Source organism: Anguilla rostrata, chromosome 7 (assembly GCF_018555375.3).
Source record: "Anguilla rostrata isolate EN2019 chromosome 7, ASM1855537v3, whole genome shotgun sequence".
Classification (NCBI taxonomy): domain Eukaryota; kingdom Metazoa; phylum Chordata; class Actinopteri; order Anguilliformes; family Anguillidae; genus Anguilla; species Anguilla rostrata.
In genome coordinates this window covers 54,561,487-54,584,207 of record NC_057939.1, presented here as the reverse complement: position 1 = coordinate 54,584,207, position 22,721 = coordinate 54,561,487, and the positions used below count along the sequence as shown (strand labels likewise).

The 22,721-nt window shown below is 39.6% G+C and overlaps 1 protein-coding gene across 1 annotated transcript; it reads right to left on the bottom strand.

Moving 5' to 3' along the window:
• Positions 1-11,007: 11,007 nt before the first annotated feature.
• On the bottom strand, positions 11,008-21,599 carry rigi (RNA sensor RIG-I). Its single transcript, XM_064345240.1, has 18 exons — positions 21,324-21,599; positions 20,613-20,744; positions 20,006-20,187; positions 19,520-19,670; positions 18,892-19,038; positions 18,584-18,703; positions 18,182-18,344; positions 17,598-17,850; positions 17,128-17,290; positions 16,848-16,949; positions 16,561-16,718; positions 15,964-16,099; positions 15,480-15,625; positions 15,252-15,348; positions 14,725-14,895; positions 14,242-14,390; positions 13,597-13,746; positions 11,008-12,913 (listed from the first exon to the last, which is right to left on the bottom strand). The coding sequence occupies exons 1-18, from the start codon at positions 21,427-21,429 to the stop codon at positions 12,617-12,619; spliced, it is 2,823 nt and encodes a 940-aa protein (XP_064201310.1). The 5' UTR covers positions 21,430-21,599; the 3' UTR covers positions 11,008-12,616.
• Between the last annotated feature and the right edge of the window lie 1,122 nt (positions 21,600-22,721).

The window sequence follows — 22,721 nt, the reverse complement described above, 5'->3', positions numbered from 1 at the left end:
GCTCATTGATTTAGCCAGTTTATTTACGTCAAATTAGGTTCTCTATATTGTAATAATTTGATCTGGAATCCGATCAATTTTGTCATTTTTCCCTTGAACTACGTTTTGGCGAATTCAACTATCACTAAAAGTAGCTAACTCTCCAAACTTAATTTGATTAAAACCCAATCGTTATATAGTGGCCTATATATTTTTAATACAAATGTCTATTACAGAACTGCATGAGCTTTTTTATGCTGATTCAGTTTATGTTGCTTCTTGTAAACTATAAGCATGCAAATATACATTTAAAGACGTTATAAGATTATTTTGGTCTTAGAAATGAAAAATGACAATTTAATCACCTTCGTTTTTGTTGTAAATCTAAAATCAAGTAGCCCACTTTGTTCAAAGCAAAACCCTGGATTGTCACGGCCTACTTCTACGCAGATGTTTGATGGGCTGATGTGATTTATTTTGGGAGAAACGAAGGAAAACTGCAGATTTCCAGCAAGGCTGATTGTTTTTGGCAATCACCCTTGCGTTATCATGTGGGATATCCTGTTGTCGAAATTTCAATATAAAGCTAATTTTGGCTCAGTTTGACATTGAAAAAAAACGTAATTGTTAATTTCAGAACTTAATTATTAGCCTGGGCTATATCGTTCATTTACATTTCTTTACGTTAGGAACACGTTTAGCACTCTGAATACCGTGATCTTTTGCTAAAAATGAAAGTTTTTATTTAAAAATGATGGCGTATTATCAGATTTCCTGCATCGAGAGGAAAAAATATTTTAGTTTTCTCTGATTTTAACCTACACCGGGAGGACATGAACATGCAAATTCGTTTATTACCGTAATCGCATGAGCAGTTGTAGCGGGGGCAAACTGAAACTATTTTCCATTCACTGTTTTGTTTCTATCCGATCTTGTCACTGTTTGTGGATAGTTTTGTTTTATTTCCTGGTGTGCTTTTTTTGCAGAACATTTGCAGAATCGCAAAGGGCAAACATTTCATAGAAATTAAATAAAAATTAATTACTGTATATTGCATTATATATATATATATATATATATATATATATATATAGCTCGAACCATGAAATAAAATCTGCTTTGCCCCTGCTAAAGGCTTAAAATCATCTTAACTAATATGAATGCCTCTTCTCAGAGAACTGCGATCTGACGTGACACTTTAAATGACCTATGATGCATCCCAACTGTCATACGTGAACAATGTTATGAGTTGAAGTAACACTGGGTATTTCACCGTATAGGCCCCCACTTAAGTGTTTCAAAACCTACAATTTGAAATGAGACATGATTAATTAAATCTTTTCTAATGTTGTTCATGTGGTGTCTCACTCATAAACCCTTGTATTATACTTATTAACACAATGATTTATTTATATATATATATATATATATATATATATATATATATATATATATATATATATATAATTTTAAAATAATGGGAATGAAGTGTTTTTTCACTATCAATGAAAGTGAATTGGAGGCAGGAACAGAGATATCCCGTCAACATCGGGCTGAGATTCAAATGCAGATTTTAAGTTGTATTATGTGATGTGTCTGTTCATTTTCATTCCTGTCTGGCCTCCCATTGAAAATCCTCAGCCCTGCAACAACCACACTGATTCACATTTATCAAAACTACAATGTCCATTCAGGAAATGAGAAAAGTAGTCTGTGTTATTGTTCTGAAGAGCATGAGCAACGATGTGGGACAGACAGGAGATCCGTTCTTGACGCAGGCATGCAAAATTACAGCAGGCCTTGGCTGCCAAAATGCTTTTAATATTGTGGTGCAAAATGTAGCTGAGGAAGAAGCTGAAGAGGAGTTCCTAGAACTCACAGAAGGGATTTGCAGAAATGAGGAAACGCATGCGCCTGTCGTCCAAGACCAGGGCCTGTGTTCAATCAACGCTTGTCTTTCACTTTTGCTGGTTGGTAAATGGACTGCATTTATATAGCGCTTTTATCCAAAACGCTTTATAATTGATGCCTCTCATTTGCCAGAGCAGTTAGGGATTAGGTGTCTTGCTCAAGGACACTTCAACACGCCCAGGGCAGGGTTTGAACTGGAAACCCTCCGACTGCCAGACAATCGGTCTTACCTCCTGAGCTATGTCGCCCTTGTTAACAAGGATTTAATGCAACCATTGCACTTTGTTTTCACAAACTTAGCTTGGTAAGTTCATTTTTCGTGATTTGTGTTCGTGAAGACAAAAGTGTTACTGTTGCATTTGCTTGTTTGCATTACTGGTTATTTCACATGGCTAATTATTATATGAAATGCAGGTTATTATCTGGAGAAACTGGATAAATGCTATTGAAGGTGAACTGGAAGGCTGTTCGAGTAATTTCAATGTTTTTTGACACCAGCCACTTGTTCTGTTTCTACAAAACAGACATAATAGGGTGATTGGCTTTCCATGCTCAGACCAAAAGGGTGGTCTTTTGGTGAACGGGAGCTGGGAACCAGACCTGGTTCAAATACGTATTTGTTTTGATTTCAAATACTTTTCTACACTTTACTGATCTTGTCTGGTGTATTGGAACCAATTAAATACTCTCAAAAAATTGCAAACTCTGCTGCAAACTTCTGGGCACATTGGCAGGCTCCGTTACACCAGGCAAGATCAATAGAGCACAGAAGAGTATTAGAATCCAAAGCAAATACGTATTTGACCCAGGTCTGCTGGGAACCCTTGTGTCAGTGCATCATTGGGCAGCCATTTTAAGTCGGGGGACATGTTTAAATGTATTTACACAAAGTGTACTCATGAACCCCCTTAGGACATAGGCCTAAGCAGCTGGCCTGGGCAGGCTGTACTCTGTAAATATATTCAAGTTGTTTGCAGTTTTTAATCTTTTCCTATTGTTGTTGTATTGTTAACAAGGATTTTTAAAATGCAATTAGTGTTGAGAAAGTGTCTTTCATTAAAACATGACCAAGAGGAGGTATATTAAAGAATGCTATGCTATTGTTTAAAAAAATTTTTTGCCTGTTATTATCCATCCCTGACAAAGAACATACAGTTTCACGCCTGAACAAATGCAGTTCTGGATTCTTTTTCTAATTTGTGATATTCGAATTCTAACGTTCTCCAGTAACAATGCATTTGATAGTTCCCATAGCCAAGGGCCCCATACAGCCCACTGGCATGTAAATATGTCAGTTGGTTTTACAGCCTGATGCAGGTGGTCTCACTGACTGTAAACGTTCTAGGGTGGCCCATGGGTGCTAACAGGTGCTGTTGTGTTCTTCGTTGACCAGGGTGGGATAACGTGGCTCTTTTTGGAAATTTTTTGGAATGAAGGTATTGCCAAGCCATTTTAAATGGTACAGTTGTCTATGATGGATTGTTTCAGTTCACGTTCATTGTATTTTATGGCGAGGCAGTGATGTTACAGATGAATTTGTGTATAGACGCGGCATTTAATCTAACCATAGCTTTCTTTGTCACTTTATTTGTTAATTTGCATGCTAAAATAATTATAACTGCATTTCCTAATGTGTATTGGTCAAAATTGTTAATGGATCAGTTTTTTTTATTATTATATAAATAAACATCCATTCTCCACCTGGTGAGAATTCTGCATTGTTATTAATGGGAGAGTAGTGTTGCTCTTTGATTGCTGATATTGAACTTGATACAAAGTACACACAGTGCTCTTCTGAAACACTGCAGTGCTCCTCGTTGATCGTTTGCTCGGGTCTGATGGAGGGGGGTTGCTCTATGATCAGCTCCCTGGGTCTGATGGAGGGGGGTTGTTGCTCTGTGATCAGCTCCCCGGGTCTGATGGGCAGTGCCGCTCCATGCTTTCAGGTCCCCAGGTTGTGGAGAGCGGGATCAGCCTGAGGGCCTGTTAAACAGGTCATCTTGACGGGTCCCTCCACTTCCTGCCGGAGTCCGGAGGCTGACTCACACAGCGCTGGCAGGTCCATTGGCGATGTTCGCGGGATTCAGCGAAGGTGAAGGAAGGATGTGGTGTTCTGTGTGTGCGTGTGTGTGTTTGGGGGGGGGGGGGAGCAGTTTCATCCAGATAGGAGGGCAAACAATGCTTCAGGAACAAACTATTAACAGGCTGGCAGCCATTCAGAGGAAGCCATCAAACATGTTTTTTTTTCACGCTGTGGCGTGACACTTTGGGATCCATAACATTAATATGGTTTATGGAATTACAAGATTGTTGATAGAAAGACCATATTAACATGAGTCTAAACTGCTCAAATAATAGTAATTTTAAAAATGGAAAAAAATGTGTTCAGTCTGCAGGGCGTGGGCTTTGCTCAGTCTGCAGGGTGTGAGCTGTGCTCAGTCTGCAGGGTGTGAGCTGTGCTCAGTCTGCAGGGTGTGAGCTGTGCTCAGTCTGTAGGGTGTGAGCTGTGTACAGTCTAGGTGTGGCTGTGTACAGTCTGTAGGGTGTGGCTGTGCACAGTCTGTAGGGTGTGAGCTGTGCTCAGTCTGCAGGGTGTGGGCTGTGCACTGTCTGTAGGGTGTGGGCTGTGCACATCTGTCTCTTGTAAACAGCGAGTGGGTGCTGTTGGTCTGTGGCCTGGCCGCTCTATGGCTCGGCCCTTGGAATGAGACGCATTAAAGCGCATTTATGCTGGAGATAAACTCTCTGAGTCACTGCTGAAGAGAGACAGAAAATAATCTAAAGCTGTCGCACATCGTCAGCACTGAGATTTTTCCCATCACATTCGGCAGTCCTTATCTCCAGTCTGCATTTAAAATGTTACCCCGTGAATGTCTCCAGGAAGCCCTGTAAATTCTGTAGATGCAACTTGTATATCTAGACACTGCCAGGAAAGGCCTGCTAATGTTTTCCTTATTTGCCCATTGCAAAAAATGTACAAGAGAGAAATGGTATATCAAACCAGGGAAAATGTTATACTTAAAAACCAGTATGATACAAGACTGAACATCAGCTGTGGTTTCTCAACCAGAGGTTTTTTTTTACTGAGAAACGACATCCACCGTGGGCAGGATAATGCCAGTGTGTTCGGTCTGACTCAAGGGTTTACATTCAGGGATCCACCACAAAACTCCACCGAGGGAATGACACGTATTATTACGACGAACAATCTTCCTGTCTTTCAGCATGATGTCATGCTGCTGCAAGCTTAAAATACAGCTTCAACTGGAACAATGCTCGGCCATTTCATTTCAGAAAGCGTTTGGAGACAGTTCAGTAAAAAAAAAAAAACTGCATCCATTATGAAGCTGATAAACTGTTGGGAAGTGTAATTCACACACATTCAATGTGACTTTACTTTCATTGCAAACACATACAAAAATGTTGCAAAACAAAATAATTAACAGTAACCCATTTAAATAATTATTTTCAGTTTTAAGTAAATATAAAAACCTAATTCATTTGTGGCTGGTTAAAGCTGGTCTGTGGCTGGTGAACGCTGGTTGAAACTGGTTAAGCTGGGAGTCAGCTGGCAGCCAAACTGGTGGAGTAGCTGACTATAGGCTGGTCAGCCGGGTAACCACTGGTCAAGTAGCCAGAACCAACTAGAAGTGTGAAAAGCACAGCTTAACCCAGCTTGACCAAGCCGGTTTCGGCCGGTTTAAACTGGAATTTTCCGCATGAATGGTAATCTGTACAGTCACCTCTCTGGTGTGGGCCAGCAGCCTGCACACAAAGTGTGGGGTGAGTTCAAAGCAAGGCCCAGATACAGAAATAACCCTTTTGTTTTTCTGAAAATGACCCACAACCGATAAGCTTTGATCTACAAGGAGGTAACTAAGTACATAAATACCTCAACGCCATGGTTGCTATGTCTTTACAGTGAAGTATCTGAGAAATAATTATTAAAATGTCCCTTCTTGCTCTTTGATGTTTTTTTTCTTTTTTCTTTCTTTTTTTGGGAAATGAAACACTTGGAGTTCTTATTTCCTTTAATGGTTTTTATGCAGCGTAGCAAGCTTTATTTCCTCCTGCACTGACCGAATGAACAGGCAGAAAACAATGAGGAGGGTGAGGTAGTGTCTCAAACACTTCCTCACTCTGGGCATCCGCCGCTGACAGTGGCGTGGAGTTCCTGTCCTGCCTGTCAATCACTCTCCCACATGCTGGCCGTGTTGTAATGATGGCTGTAATTGGCCAGCTTTAAGAGAAGTGGGAGGGCTTAAACTGCAAACTGCCATCGGCAGTGAGGAAGGCAACAGTCATCAGCGTCCTCACAATGTACCTACAGGCACCGGCCACTAGAGGAACACACACACACACACACACACACACACACACAAGCAAACTTGCAACCCACGCATACAAACATACACACACACAAACTAACAAACACACATACACACAAAAAAACACACACACTCACAGTTGGATTTTTGTTTTTGTTCATGCTTTATTGAAAATATGCATGTTCCCTCATCAGTTAATTACCTGGCAAATACAGACAAGTTTCCCACTCGTCCTGGAAAATCTTGAAAACCTGGAAATTTATCGACTAGTTTTCCAGTCATGGAAAATAAGAAAATTTACAAAATATCCTGGACATATTTGTGAGGTCCTTGAAAATTGTAGGCTATGCTATAAGTCAAGCTATTAAACAGTATATTTAGAGCTGAGATTGCATATTATTCTCTGCTTTTCTCATTTTTATTAGCTGCTGAGATTACACGGCAGCAGAAAGTTTTGAATAGTTAGGGTACTTGCACATCCCCCCCCGCTGTTGCGGTCCAGCCAAAAACAAAGGTGTGAGGACTGCTGTGTCTTCCCTGATCAGTCAGATTCCTGTAGTAATGCACGTTCTGTGATTCGCATTTGGCCCGATGTGTGGGAGGTCTTGTGTGCTAACAATATGGTGCAGTCCCGGGAGATTCCTGAGCCACGGTCTTGTCTTGATTAAATTTTGAACTCGGCATACCTTTTGACGCCCCAATTTTTGTGCCGCCCATCGCATTATAGCATTTAGCATTGACCCAGGAAACAGTACCTATGGTCAGACAAGCACGTGTCACACAACCACGAGTGTGTTTTGTGCCCTACAAAATGCCGTTGTCGTCCAAATACCTTCTCTAATACAGGCACCATTGTGCACATTAACTATGTCAGGGAAACGACTGACTGCTGTCCCTCCAATATATTACTACCTCTGTTCCCTTTCGCTGACTATATTTAAAAATCTAGAATTTTCTCAGGAGATTTAACCCTTTCTGTGGGTATGAGCCATGAGACAACCAAATTTAAATTATTTCTAATTTAGCTATAATTATCCTGAACATGTTAGGCATGACGTTGCAGCCAAAATGTAAATATATGTTGCATAGTTATACCAGTAAAACTATCAACTAATAGAATTGCAGTAAATGAACAGCACATTTGAAGAGGCATAAAGATTGAATGGCTCACAGGCTGGTGGAAACGGGCCCATACCAGAGAAATAAGCTACTGTATTCCAATAGTATTCTATTTATTCAGTATCATGCATCTCTATAATAATGATTAGGGAAAAAACAGTATGCAGAGAAATGTTTCCCTCCGTGTGGTTAAAATTATGCCATTGCTTATATTTCTTCAAACAGAGATCAGTGCAATTAATGCTAATCTCTCACACGCTTCATACACATGCTACACGTTTTTCACAAAAATTCTACTGTAACTGGAACGTTTATATGCCCATTGTTTCAATCTGGAGGTTTTCTTTTCATCACTAGAGAATGTTTACTTTAATATTGGCTGATTCAACGTTCAAAGAAAGTCAAGTCCCAACTGCTGCATTATGCATTGGTGCTGAGCGATTAGTGTGTTTTGTGTTCGGTTCGATTTTGATTTGGTTTTTTAAATGTTTTTTTAGAAATATGGATGTACCATAAAATAAATTCTTTATAAATATTTTTTATTGAAATGTTAAACTTAAAAAAGTCTCAGAAACTCGCCAATGCTGTGACTGTTTATTACAACAAATAACTTGCATCAATTATTATCACTTTGGTTTTTAAAAATACATGTGAATTTCAGGTGTGTATATTTCATTCTTTTGTTTGTTGACTTTATAATTTATCTCCCTTTTCATGCACTATTGACTGGAAGTAAAAGATTTTCTTTTTGGCAGCCTGCATACAAGCAAAACAGGTCCTTAAACGCTAAAACAATGCCGAAAAACATAATTGAATTCTCAAATATAAGGACTTTCCACTTTATATAACAAATTGCATTTCAAATAAAACATTTTTTTAAGTCTGATGGGAAACTGAAAAAAAAAATTCATTCATACATTAAATTAACAACATGCTTTACGGCAACTGTACAAATATGCAGTCAAGTGCTGCACTACAAGACTGTACATGTCCTGACTTGCCACTTCCTGTTTTTGCGTGCACAAGGCCTGTCGTTTCTCTTGTTGGAAGGGAACATGTCCAACTGAACATAACAGAAAGCCATCCTGCCCTCAGATGCTGCATTATTACATGATGCAATCCTTTCTTAGTCACATCTGAGAAGTCCTGTGCGGTATTCATAGGGGTTAGAATATTGGCAGCCTTCAAATGGATCCTAACTAAAGTTGTGACAAATGCCACAGCAGAATTGTGTACAGCCATTCTGGTTTTTTCTGCTTTACGAAATATTGATAAAAAATAAATGTAAAAAAAAACAGGAAGAGTAGCACGCACGTCTTAAACAGGGCGCCACTTCCCCACCCCAAAATTGCCAGTGCCTGATTGCACAATAATACCATGTAAGGTGAACTTGAGTGTTCAGAAAGGCGCCTGATAAATAAAATGTATTATTATTATTATTATTATTATAATTACATTTTTTAAAATTTCAAGTGTTCAAGTACAGAGCAACCTTGGTAAGCCCTCAATCTAAACTAACAGAACAGGGGGGAAACTTGTTTAAAATAAATTTCTGGCCAGTATAATGTAGTCATGAGTCTCCACCAATGTTTTTTTTTTTTCTATTGGCATTGATTGACTTACCCAGATTGCATTCTCTCTGTTAATGTGTGTAAGTGCCAATAAACCATGTGATATAGCTGAGTCGGATGACTATATCCTTGCTTGTGCAGTTTGTCAGATGATTTGCAAAATAAACAATGAATTTCACATTGAACAATGAACAACGAAAATTATTGCCTTTGAAGAAGCATGCTACTAGCTATTTGCTTAATAGACATCCTTCCTAATGCATAACAGTTCATAGAAATATTGTATGTATTAGTAATATGAAATTCACAATGATTCATACTATAAGCTCCAATAATAACAACATGTTGGTTCATAGTCAATGAGCGACATGATATGAACAATATCCTCTGATGCAGAAAAGTCTGTGGTTAATGCTACTTTAGCACGTGGTTTATTTGGGTGTTGTCTTTTAGACTGAGCTAACAATTATCAGAGGTTTCAGTTCTGTTTGGACACGTGGTCCGAAAGCCTATCACAAAGAAAGGGGAGCAGTGTAGGGCACAACGTTCTCATTTCAAAAGTAAACTGTCAGTACTTCCTTCTACAATAAATATTTTACATTTTGCAGTTGTATTCGGTACTATACTCAATACCACTGTGTTGCTAAACAAAACCAGTCCTAGTAATTAAACATTACCTGTGCTGTACTGTATAGCTTTTGTAAAGTGCGGTTTAGGCCATGACTAAATTATCAATCACCTTGACTGAAAATTCAATGGTTGTTTGTGTTTGAAAGGGTAGAATGCTAACCCCATACTGCTTCATATGTTTCTTTTGACTGGCAGAATACTGACTATAGTCAGCACTTGCCATGGTTTGCTATGCGGCGTCGTGGGTTGTGCTAATCGACGCCGTTTCGTGCTAATCGGCTACTCAATATCCCAGTTGAGGAAACAGTGCTGTTTCAGGTAACTAGGTGTGGTAATCTTCAGGACCGCCCGAGGGCGCTCCGTGATTGCTTTTGATTACGACCGATTGTTTGCACCTGATTGAGAGAGCTTATATACGCTCACGTGAGATTTGTTTCTCGCTTTAGTGTCTACTTACGTACACGAGAGCCGGTACAGAGAAAATCTCTCTTAGAGAAACGGTGGTAAGAAAAAGGTACAGGATTTTTTAATTTAGCTTTTGTTTTGACTAGTAGTAAGACACCTGTCCTACTAGTCACCTAGCTTTAATTCTTTATTTTCCTTAAACGCCTTTTGCCTTCCTCATTTACGAGGCACCCTTTCCTTTTACTTTTCTTCAGACTGCACTGCAGTCTTCCTAAAGTTCACTCACTCCTTACGCCTTAGTTTCGTTCTCCTGCCGAGACATTTACTTTGTGTTGGGATATTCTCCCTTAGGAGATGAGGAAGGGGTAACGAAAAGATAAGACTAGACTCAAGTCTTTTACTGAGACCTAGTGGTTTCCACTTCGGCGGTAACTTTTAAAGAAACCCCCCTTTTTGAATTCACTGTAGTTGCGTGTGGTCGTTAACTCTTCCCCACCCTCACAGCACTCCAGTGACAGTGAGGATATCCGTTGCCACTCTCACTCTGTTCTTCCGTTTACTTAATCACAGCCAGAGACAGATGTGTGCATACCGCACACCAGTTATTTTCAGCGTAGGCCTACGTTATGCACACAGACGAGAAACAATTTCCAGTTCTAATTATATTTCGTGACAGCAAGACCTTGCAAAATAGGAGTTTCTCAATTTGCAGCATTGTCATTATTTTGAACTACATGTCCATCTTAAATTCTTGTAATCCTGTCTCCAGCGGACACTAAGATTAAAATCTCAGTAAACTGTTGGTTTTTCATAATTGGCAAGTTTCCACCCTCCCAAAAGAAGCAACAGTTCTATGCGTTCCTACGCTGACCAACATCACACTTTTTGAGATGAATTACTACATTTTAACAAGATTAATATAGTAGTTCCTTTATATAAAATATTTAAAGAATTCCATGGTGAAGTGGTATGAATAAAGAGATCCTTCTCCCCGTGTTTTTTTTTTTTTAATTTATTTTTTTTTTTTTTTTACAAATGTCACAATGTTTTATAACAGTGGGTAAATTTTGCGTCTCATTCAAAGATTTTTTTTTTTTTTTTCTACGGCAGTGATTAGGTATCCTAGCAAGGTTATCGGCTTTGTGCTGTCTGAAGGGAATACTGCCCCCTACAGGCCCACTGATGCAAATTCTATTTAGTATACCCTGAAAATTCGGTGTTGAAGTGTTAACCAGTTTCTCTAAATCAGCCCCTAAAAAAAGAATAATTCCGAAGCTTCTGGAATGCTCCAGCCACTAAATTGTTAAAGAAAGAAGCTTCATTTAGAATTAGTATTTGCATTTGAAGCAGCATTTCTGAGAAACTAAGCCCTACTTCCTACTATGTTGTGTGCAACCACAGACACTTGCTGCCACAGATGCAGTGACAGCAGATTAGGTGGCACCATGTCATACAGGTTATCGAAAAAAGTGATAGAAAAAGAGCCCCATCATCTATGAAGTGAACACCCATGAAATAACATGCCAAAAGGTTTCTTGACCCCTCAAATAACTTTCTCAAAAACAACAGACCATGAAACTGTATATCTTAATTGGATCTTAACATAACTTATAATATCACATTTAGTATGAAATCATCTTTATGCTCTTTATAGACATCTCGTTACAGTGCTTTATCCTGTTCGAGACACAGAGAATAACAGATGTATGATTTTGAAGAGACCGAAGAAATGAAAAATCTCATGTGAATCTACTAAAAAACTATTGAGAAATTGAATTATAAATACAAGGACAGCAGGTCCAATTCTGAGAGACTGAAATACAAACATCAGTGCATACAATGTCCATCCCAGTAAGAGCTCAATAAAATGTAAAATTACAAAGTACACCACACCTTTGTCTCACATATATTAATGTGGAGCTCCCTCCAGTGGAGCTGCTCAGTGGCCAACAATAGAGGATTGTGGCTGTACTGGGCAGCTCCCAGGTGTGAATGTGTATGAGTGTGAAGCAGGGCGTTGCTGCAAAAGAGCATCCGTGCTCAGTGAACCTACCCTGGGTAAATAAAGGTTAAATAAATAAAATAAAAAAATGTCTTTATATAATGAAGTCTGGCTACGTTTGATTTAGTACGGACTGTGGAGTGCTACCCAGGATGTACATATCAATCACCTAAACACCATGCAGTATATTTAGAATCATTACATTCATGAGTATCCCTGAGTACTATACAAGTATTCATACACACATGCCAATCAACAGACTCACAAGGTGTACTCAGTGCAAAGGTCACGATGTCACAGATTAAGTTGTGACATGGTATGTTAAAAAAGCTGTTTAAAAATCCAAACATAAAACACATAATCCCATCACCGTCATCATCATCGTCAAGTACTATATATGCACATGAAAATAATCATTCTTAGCCATTCAACTTTTTATAGATACTGTATCAGTACGTTCCTGGTATTAAGATGAAACACATCATCATTACCATTCACTGCGGCTATGACAGGGACTTGAATGGGTGTTCTACAGGTACCTTCTCTATGCTGAGCAGGAAGTTGAAGAAAAATATATAATTTCGGACTAAGAGAACAATACTGATCACATGTACCCACACAAGGAGGAGACAGAATCATATGGGGGAATTCTCAGGGATTAGCAGCTGGGTTTAAAAGGGCTTTATATCCGCTATGTCAAACTGTCTAATAGCAAATGTGACATCTTTCCACTTTCTGAAATAGTGCTGTACATTGGTCACGCAGTTCTGGGCAACGAAGCTATCAATTTTGATCACGGGCATGTCTTCTATGTTCATGTACGTGGCAACGATCCCCCAGTCATTTTTACAGTGTTTGCAAAACATCTTCATCTTTTTCTCTAATTGCCCGAAACGTCGGGGGTTCGGGTGGGGACTCCTCTCACAGCGGTTGAAGATGCTTCTCTCCACAACAATGTGGTGCGACCCCTGAGAGAAATGCATTCATTGATCTGGTTAAATTACCTGGAAACCAAACAGACTGAATGCTCTACAGCAGTGTTTTCACACCAGTTACCCACTTTATCAGCAAATACATTTTTTTGTGATGTTCAAACATGAAATGTAATGAAATTATGTCAAAACAACTGCATGCACTTCGTAACTAGTGGCATGTGTGTAAGTCAGGGGTAACCAGCCCTTTTCCTGGAGATCTACCATCCTGTAGATTTTCATTTTAACCCTAGTCTGGCACACCTGACTCTCCTAATTAGCACCTCAACAAGCTGTTGAATGAGTTGAGCTTTGTTAGGGTTGGAGTGAAAACCTACAGGGGGGTAGATCTCAGGAACAGGGTTGGTAACCTGTGGTGTAAGTAATACAGCATTTAACTTGACTGGTGTAGAAAATGAAAGGTTGTGAAAAATGTATAACTATACTCAAGTTATTTTTTCAAGTGTATCACATGACTTACTGAATCCCTGCTCAAAAGCCACTCGTGGGACCTGACCCACAGATTGGGAGCCATTTTACACTGCAGGAACTCTGTTCATGCATCAACTGCATAAACATTTTTATTGCATAATCTTGTGCTTGGCACTTTTCAGCAAAATACGCTAAAACCCAGACACTGTATTGCTGACAGCAGAAATTCTATGCAAGAAGAATCATACCTCATGTCCCACCCTCAGGTCGTCTGAGAAACAAGCAAATTTCTTGCATTTCGCGCAGAGAAGCTTAAAGTTGCCATTAGTCCTGGGTCTCTCTGGCATTGAGTTGGCATGATCGCGTATTCTCTTGTCTTCTCTTTGGAAGGTGTCAATCTAAGGAAGCGAAACATTTTCCATTACCTGCTGACTTTGTCGTACTGCCGCATGTACAGCAGGGGTAACCAACCCTGTTCCTGGAGATACACCATCCTGTAGGTTTTTATTTCAGCCCCAATTTGGAACACCTGACTCTACTAATTAGCAGCTCAACAAAGATCACTAGAGGTTGAATGAGGTGAGCTTTGTTAGGGTTGGAGTGAAAACTTACAGGACGATAAATCTCCGGGAACAGGGGTAGTTACCACTGATGTGCAGGAAACAGACTGACCCAACCGGCAGATGAAGGCAACGATTAGTAAAATTTGAGAAACTTGACAGAATTGTGGTCCTACTGATCCAACACAAAGAAAGGGCTAAATAAATAATAACATCTGTTAAAATAAGCAGCTTCAAATTCAAATGAATCCATAATCACAGAGATCGACAATGACAAGACTGGGTCAGTCCTCTTTGCACTGCACTATACAATGGCCATTCAAATGCTGATACCTTAGCTTGCATAGATTCCTTGGATTGCCGCAAATTAGCAATAGCTTTCTCCACTATTTTTTCACGAAGTATGTTCAGTTTCTCTTTTTCAATACGCTCCTTTCTGTCAGAGATAAGGAAACACTTGCTCCCCTTTGCCCGTCCACGTCCTACAACATGAAAGTGCAAGTTAACGCCAGCTTTTCTCATATTTCAATGTCTGTGGGTTAAGAATTTCATATCACAAACCTAAGAATATAACTTGGTTAAATTCTACAACGCATAATATAATATATAATATAATATAATATAATAATGAATGAATGAATCATTGCATTCATACAGCACTTATCCAAATGCTCAAAGTGCTTTACAGTGATGAGTGGGAACTCACCTCACCCACCACCAATATAATATAATATAAAACAAATTCATTTGAGTAAAGACAATCAAAGCTGAAAATTCATAATACAGCAGCTTTATTCTGAAGGTTTCTGACCTTACCTCTTACTTGGATCATCTTTACCACATTGCCAACGTACTCGTACATCAGCACAAGATTGCACTGCGGAATGTCAATGCCTTCATCCGCCACAGAGGTGGCGATCAGTATCTTACTCTGTTCTGAGGATTTAAAGGATTCCAACACCCCTTTCTTGGAATTCAGAGTCATTCCTAAAGAAAGCGATGAACATCTTAAAAATACTACATTTCACTTGGATTAGATCTGATAACATAATACCGTATCACGAGCTGTCGCTATTAACTGTCGACTATCATAATGTTTCAACTATTTATTAGATCAGATTACAAAGTTCATGTTATCAATATGTGGTTTATGCATGACATTACAGATAAGATTGATTGATTTTAGCCCATTACAGAAGCATGCACACTAGACAATTTTCAAAAGTTAGCCCTGTGAGGCCTATTGCTTTAGTGTGTCTTGTACTTCCACGCAAACAACATTCAATTCCATTTTTGAATACATTTTGAATGCCTTGCACTGTTTTAATGGGATGGCGGCCTACCTGAATTTGTCTGGTTAGACTTGCGAGCTCTGCCGATCAGCACTCCCGGCTTCAGGAACTTCAGTGTGTCCGTTTCCTCAATCCAGTTTTTCAGCGCCTGTACGAAGACATATCCTTTAAGGGTCAATTCAAGAATAGATAGAAAGTTATTACATGAGTGATTCGGAGAGGGCACAAAATGGCCGCTCCTCGCCAGCCCCCTGACGCGTGGCGCCTGGCAGGACTTACGTCGGCCAGCGCCCTCGTCCGGACGAACAGCACGGTGCGGGTCTTCTCGTCGTTCCTGTACTCCTCGTCCAGAATGTACTTCAGCTGCTCGAGTTTGGGGTTCTGTTGCCCCTGCTGGGACAGCTGGAGGAGGTGTGGGTACTCAGCTGAAAAGCAGAACGCCGGGGGTAAGATCAGGGAAGACGGCAGACATATGCTCTGGACAATGTAGACCGCTGGGCTTGCATTGCTATATAGCCTTTGTCCTACAACTGTAGTACAATGGGTAATGAACTGGTAACCTAGAGATCACAGGTTCAATTCCCAGGTAGGACAAGTCACTCAGGATATGAGTGTCTGCTTATTGCCTGTGATGTAATGTAACTTGTGTTCAGTGAGTTCTGAGTTTACTCAAAAATGGCAGACGTACAGGGATTGTAGAAATAAAACAGGTAAACAGAAAGCAGAAGGCACATGCATGCATTCAGGTGCATATGAAACTTACTGTCAAAACACGCAGTCAATTTTTGCTCGGTTTCATCAAAACCAGCCTGTCTCACTTGATCAAAAAAGGCCTTCAGGTAATCCAGGGCATCCTTGGTCCGGGCATCCTCATTGATAATGAGTGCATCGTTGTATTTCTGTTAGAGATGAAAAAATGACCCTCAGACACATTAAACTGCGCAGGTGGAACAGTGCAACAGATTACATAATTACACTGTAAAAATATTTCAAGGCAACTTGCTACACCAATTGTTTTAAGCTTTGAGCTTAATTTAGATGGTGAACATTTGAGTTCACCATCTAATATTGTTATGCCAAACAATATTAAATGGTTCAGAAAATTTGCATTTTATTGTTAGAGAAACCTAAAACTCAACTGTACTAACAAAACTGACAATGAAATTTTAAAGTTTTCCGTGCAACACAACTAATGAATTTTAGTTGGCATAACGACTTAAAAATAGAAGTTAAGCTCAAAAGTAAAACATCTAGGGAAGTTGTTTTGTTGAAATTTTTAGGTTCTCTCAACTCTTTCGTTATTACAGGCGTGCTGTGTGAGGCTTCGATCGGGAAGCACGTTTAACGAACGGTCGCTCACCCTCAGGTGCTCGGTGTAATTGAACAGCGCCCTGCACACCCGGCTCTCCTGCTCCTTGTCCTCCAGCTGCAGGACCTTGCACTGCTTCTGCACGTCAACGATCCACTGCTCGTACTTCTGTGTGCCGTGGTCGTGGTTCTCGATGTTTGACAGGGACTCTGAAGGAAGAGAGCCCACATTACATGCGGTTATTTTACCCTGAAATAAAAGGGGGTGGGGGGAGGGGGAACCATGACGTCACTTTCAGGAAACTTGTAGTCGCAGAGGGTAAAATAAGGGGTTTTTACCGATGTCGTATTCCTTCTTGGCCAGCACTTCAATTCTGGACATGATGTTATGTATGATGGCAATGAATGGATCGCCAGATCTTTTCTCCACCTCAAAGAAATCTTTGAAGAACAAAAATATATGTATTTCAATATAACTGCTTGCTTTCAGAATCACAGCTCTATCAACTGATCAGATCATTCACTCTTATCTATGTGAGTGTCTGGACACACAAATTTGCATACATACTGCACCTCCATTACATTGGGACAGACATGCATAGGTTGCTGTTCAGTTCACCTTTTTCAGGTACGTATACAAAGGACAAGAGCTCCTCCTTGTTGTCACTGACAGTAGAGATAATGCTGGCATCCAGGTTCGCACACAGCTGGCAGATATTATTCTCTGCTTCCTGCTGGGACTTGAAAGTCCCGACCCCCACAGAAGCCGTCAGCCCCACGATCTGATCAGGGAACATGAATATCAAACACCTCATACTTTATCACCGTTACATTCCATGGCTGGAAATAAAAGTTAAAAGTCAGCTTACTAAAAGCTGGTCTATGAAATACCTGTTTTTGGGCAGGTATTTGTATTTTTGTATGCAATTTTTTTTAAAATTTAAAAACCCAAAGAAAGACATCGAAGTAGAGAGGACAGTCCTTTTCTTAAATGTATTTCTTTCACTTGGTTTGTGTGATGAGCAAAGGTCTCCTACAGTCATATACACTGACAATTAGGACGACTTCTAAAAATGTAACCGCCCATACCTGAGGCAATGACTCTTTCCTACGACTGAGTTTGCTGTCCAGGTAACTGGCCATGAGAACGTTGTAGGGATGCTTTCTAGTGGCATTGTGGCACTCGTCAAAAATCAAGAGAGAAAAGACTGAGAGCGAAGGCAGGTCCTTCCTGTTCAGGGCGTTCACCAGGATCTGGGGCGTCAGAATGATGATGTCATTGGTTTCTGCAATGATATCCAAGGAGATCTGCTCGCCCATGTCTCCACAGAGACCTGTAATCCTTTACGGAAAAAAAATACATTTAGCATGGGATTACAAATAGGGACAATAAATAGGATTAAACACTTTTCAAAGTAACAATTTAAACACATTCTGGTTTCAAAACCCAAGAGGCTACTATGGTTTCATGTGCGCTGCAGTAAGCTGATCAGCGACCTGAATATTTATTCAAGCTCGATGTCTGTAGTGCAGGTAACTTCATCGCACGTTAGATCCCAATTCTTAATTTATGCCTTCTCAGAGCATGTCATTTTCATGTATCCCTTTTGAATCTCAAAATGGCTTCCCAATTCCCTACTTTATAAAGAATAAAAAGAAGGAAAAAAACTAACCTCACGTCTTGATCTGTTCTATTGAAGTGTTCCTTGAACAGTTTGTACTGTTGTTCATACACATCCACTTTAGTAGCCATGAAAACAATCTTGGGCTTCTGGTCAGCTTTAGACTTCAGGTGGTGTTCAGATATAGCAAGCGCAACAATGGTCTTTCCACTGCCTGAAGCAATTACAAGAAAGGTGTAGATTTATTTCAGAAACAAAATACCGTACTTTTCTGTGCTAACCTCACCAAATGCTAACACACACCTTGACTTAAAACACATAGTTTTCTCTAGCACTAATCACAGTTGCATAGCCTGTCATTCCAATAGCAAAGCGGTCCTTGTGGCCACCCCTAAGTTGAACTTCACAGTGAAAACGAACTTTGAGAGTACAATTTTCAGGTGTGTTTCGAACCTGTGGGAGCGCAGATAATGGTGTTTTTTCCTTCGAAGGCAGGCACTGCCAGCTCTCTCTGATAGGCCCGGAGTTTCCGTTCGCCAGGGGGTTTGGAAGGTTCCAGAAAAGCACTGCCACCTGCATGGAACATTTATAAAGTACGGCCAAGAGTGTGTGACCTCAGTTAGCCTCACTACTTTAAAATGTCCCACAAGAGCTTCTCAAATCAATTATACAATGGCCAACATTTTAAAGATGATAAATTTGTCAAAATTATCCGTCTCGATTTTTTTTTTTCACCATTAAGGTGAAATTTCACTCAGCACCTGTTACTTTGTCCTGGTTCTCAGTCAGCCCCATCTGATTGAGATCTCCCACCAGATCATCAGCACCAGAGTCTTCCCTGTACTCGAAGCGGACCGTTGCAGTGTCACCATTTGCCTCCACGTCTTCCACTTCTTTACAACTGTTTTCTAGAAGAAAGGAAATTCAGTATGAATATTGAATAGCAAAAGGATCTCATAGTCACTGTCCTGGAAAAAGGAACTAGAAAGTGAGAAGATAATTCAATGTGATTCAAATGGAAGGCTTTATCTATTGGAAGAAAATAAAACGGCCCTCAGAAATGTATGAAATACGTTCAATATTAGATTAGAGCATCTTTATTTGTCCAAAAGGAACTTACAAATGTAGTAATGTAGTAAAAAACAATATATTGCACAGGACAAACACATAAAAATGTATAAAAACTCAGACACGAAAATGATTAAATGAGACATGAACAGCATCCCAGTTCTTTTAAGAAATCTGACTGGATTATTTAAAGACATTCTTGATGGTGGCGTAGACCTAAGGGCTTTCTTGGTGTGAAAAGTTCTACTTCTACGGTACTTAAGCTTTGCAGAGAGTGAGAACCGGAAATGTTAGGAAAGAAATGTAGAACCGATACTGTACCTGTATCTGGGTCCAGTAATTGCAGGGCAATGGTAAAATTGCGCTCCTCCAGCGCCAACTTCAGGAGTTTGAACCAGTTGGTTTTGTCCGACCTTTTCAAACATTCTGTCAGTTTTTCTGCACCAGCAATTTGTCCTTTTTGTTCAGTGATCTAGGAAACATTTTACAGTTATATTGCTGTTACATAAGTTATATTTCTTACAGTTATATTATAACATTTATAGGTCCTAAACAGAACTAAAGTTTACAGTTGAATTGGCAGTCTTTCCATGGGAAGATACATTAATGTTAAATGTTTAACTGATAATTAAACAGCAAAAATGTGAAAATCGCAAATGTTTAACAAGTTGTAACACTGAGCTACTGTACACTAACATAAGACTCAATAGCAGTCTCAAATTCTGGACATTGCATTTGAATAAAGAAGAGGTTTGCAAGAGGACCACTACAAAAAAACTTAAATTCTGTCATGAATGTGATACTTACTGCTTTTATTTCTTCACATTCCCGGGGGGAAAAGCATTTAGGCATGCAACTAACAACCTCTGTCGGCTTTATGTGTTTGGTGAAGGACGCTTCAACATGGTGCAGAAGAGCCTTGTGATCTCTCATTTCTTCAAGCTTTTTAAAATCCCACTCCTGAATAGCCTCACACAGTCCTGTGTATTCTGAAAAACAAGCCAATCATAAACAAATTACATTACATTACATTATAGGCATTTAGCAGACGCTCTTATCCAGAGCGACGTACAACAAGTGCATAGGTTTCATGATGTAGAGGCGCAAAAGAAACACTAGAGTGAAGTAAGGATCGTAGTGCCAGAAGTGACCACATCGATCAGGACTCCAACCCTGTAGAGTAAGCTTGTTCAGCAAGCAAGAATCCTTGCTTAAATTAAAATATACAATTATAGTGTGTTCATTTGAGGCTTGCTTATGCTTTATATCATGGAAATGAAAGAAGTAGCAGAAATGTAATAATAATAATAATAATAAGCATTTTAATTATATGCATTGACATTGTGATGGTTCAAACTGTATCAGCAACAGTAGATGATAGCTTTAAATGTCATTATTCTCAGTTCTAACAAACCTTTGGCTAGCAGTTCATCCAAAAAGGCTTGAAACCAGCCTACTGCCTCCAGGTTTAGTATATTTTGAAGAAGCATTTCAGCAGCGGATGTGACGGAGGTGTTCTCTTCTGCGAGGATTCTCTCTTCGATCTCTGGTGCAGAGCATAGGACGGAAAAGTCATTCACTAAAATTTCGAGATTTTGAAGATGTCATGAGCAAGTCTACGAGTGCCCCCTGACGGTGAATGAATGTAACTGAATGTATCGTGGCTTGACATATCTTATGCAAGTTTCTGCATCGTTTTTGATGTATCATCTCAAACCAGGTGTCTAACTTAAATCCACAGCCTACATTAATGTGCAAGCCTTGTATTCAACAATAATTCGTCCATGCCTTCGAATCACAGCCGAATCTATCCATATTACATTTTTACTAATACTGTTGAATAAAATAATAAATAAATAGCCTAACATAGTAACAACTTCGAAGCATGACGTAAGTTACAAAGAATTTACTGTGGACCCATTTCACTGCAGTAATAACACTTCTCTGGAGTAACACCCCGTCAATAAAAATCAATTTCGCGTTCATGCTCCTGTTGCCCAAGTGCCCAACGTTTTTCTTTTTCGGATTTAGCCTATCATGCAATCATTAGTATTGCAGTGAAATAGCCTGCGTTCTGTCGTGCTTATCTCTTAAGCCTAATAAGTAAATAAGCAAGCAAACAAACCTGTTCCCAGGTACGTGGACAAAAACGTTTTGATGTAAGAAGGACGGAGTATTTCTACAATGTAGTCCTTAAACCGCTTCAGGTTTTCCTTCTCCGTCTCGTACATTTTGGAGAGTAACCGGTCTTTAAATTTAGTTAAAGCTCTTCAAAGCAGACTGAGGGTTCTGCAGCTTACTGAACGCGTCCGATATGAATCCCCGGTTTTGTTGCGTTTCATCCCGAGCATAGGGAGCAGGCTAAGAAACGAAAGTTAACGCAGAAACGAAACTGAAGCTCATTGCCGAAACCATTGGGAATGGGAAATGGATTCCAATTGGTTGTAATATTTATTTAAGTTTTTAACCCAGTTATAACCACTACATTATAATAAACACCATTAGATTATTGTGACCTGTTCAGAAGAAAGGGACAGGGTGGGCGTGTATCCTACGCTCATTAACATTCATATTCGTAAGACCTGAAGCGCATTCAGTGTGTAATAACGTTGCAACACTGAACTACCATACAGTACCATTTGACTCTATTGCAGTCAAACTCCGGGCATTACACCAGAACAAGGAGTCTTTGATTCCATGCCTCACGCTCACAAAAGTGGCAAGAGCCTCGTTTACATAACGAATACCTAGTTAACTCCGTCCACTGATAAACTGGCGTTTGACCAAGAGGGAAATCAAGCCATATTCTGGACAGGCTTTTATTCGTTTTCTTTTTTTCCAAGAATCGTTTAAAAATATTTCTCTGACGGTTTTTATTTTTATCCTATCCGAAAAAGTCTTAAAACAACACATCAGCAAATACTTCACAGGTTTCAGTTTCCTGGAGCTTTAACTCGTCGCTGTACGAAGCACAAAAACCAAACTTCCACGTCACACACTTCGGCCACAGCCTTTCGATTGAAGCCCTGGTGTCTTAATAAGAGTATGGCGTACTTACTGTAGAATGTGAATCGATGACAAGGTGTTTATTGCTACATGTTGCACCACCACGTGAAATTGAAACGTACTGTACAGTTTATTTGACTGTCGAGCGCTAGTGAATCAAATGAATTAGCAATGTCAGACCAAATATAGCTACTATACGTGTGCCTTCCTTATACAGTAGGCTTCGTAGTTTCTTTTCTGACCTTACCTTTATTTTTGAAAAAGGCTACTCATTTATGAACCGTCATTTTTCTTCGTTACTTGAGGATAACTGAATGAAGACCCCGTGCAATCACAACAATCGTTTTAATAGTCACATTATGCACTTAAAAAAAAAACAATGTTGGTGTCATTCTTAATTTTTTTTTTACAGCTGTTCGAAGATCGTTATTATCCAGTTTAGCCTATAGTTTATCCAATCAGAGGTGCACTATGCACCAATTTGTGCCTTTTCTGTATCAATTTATGGTGGAAAAGC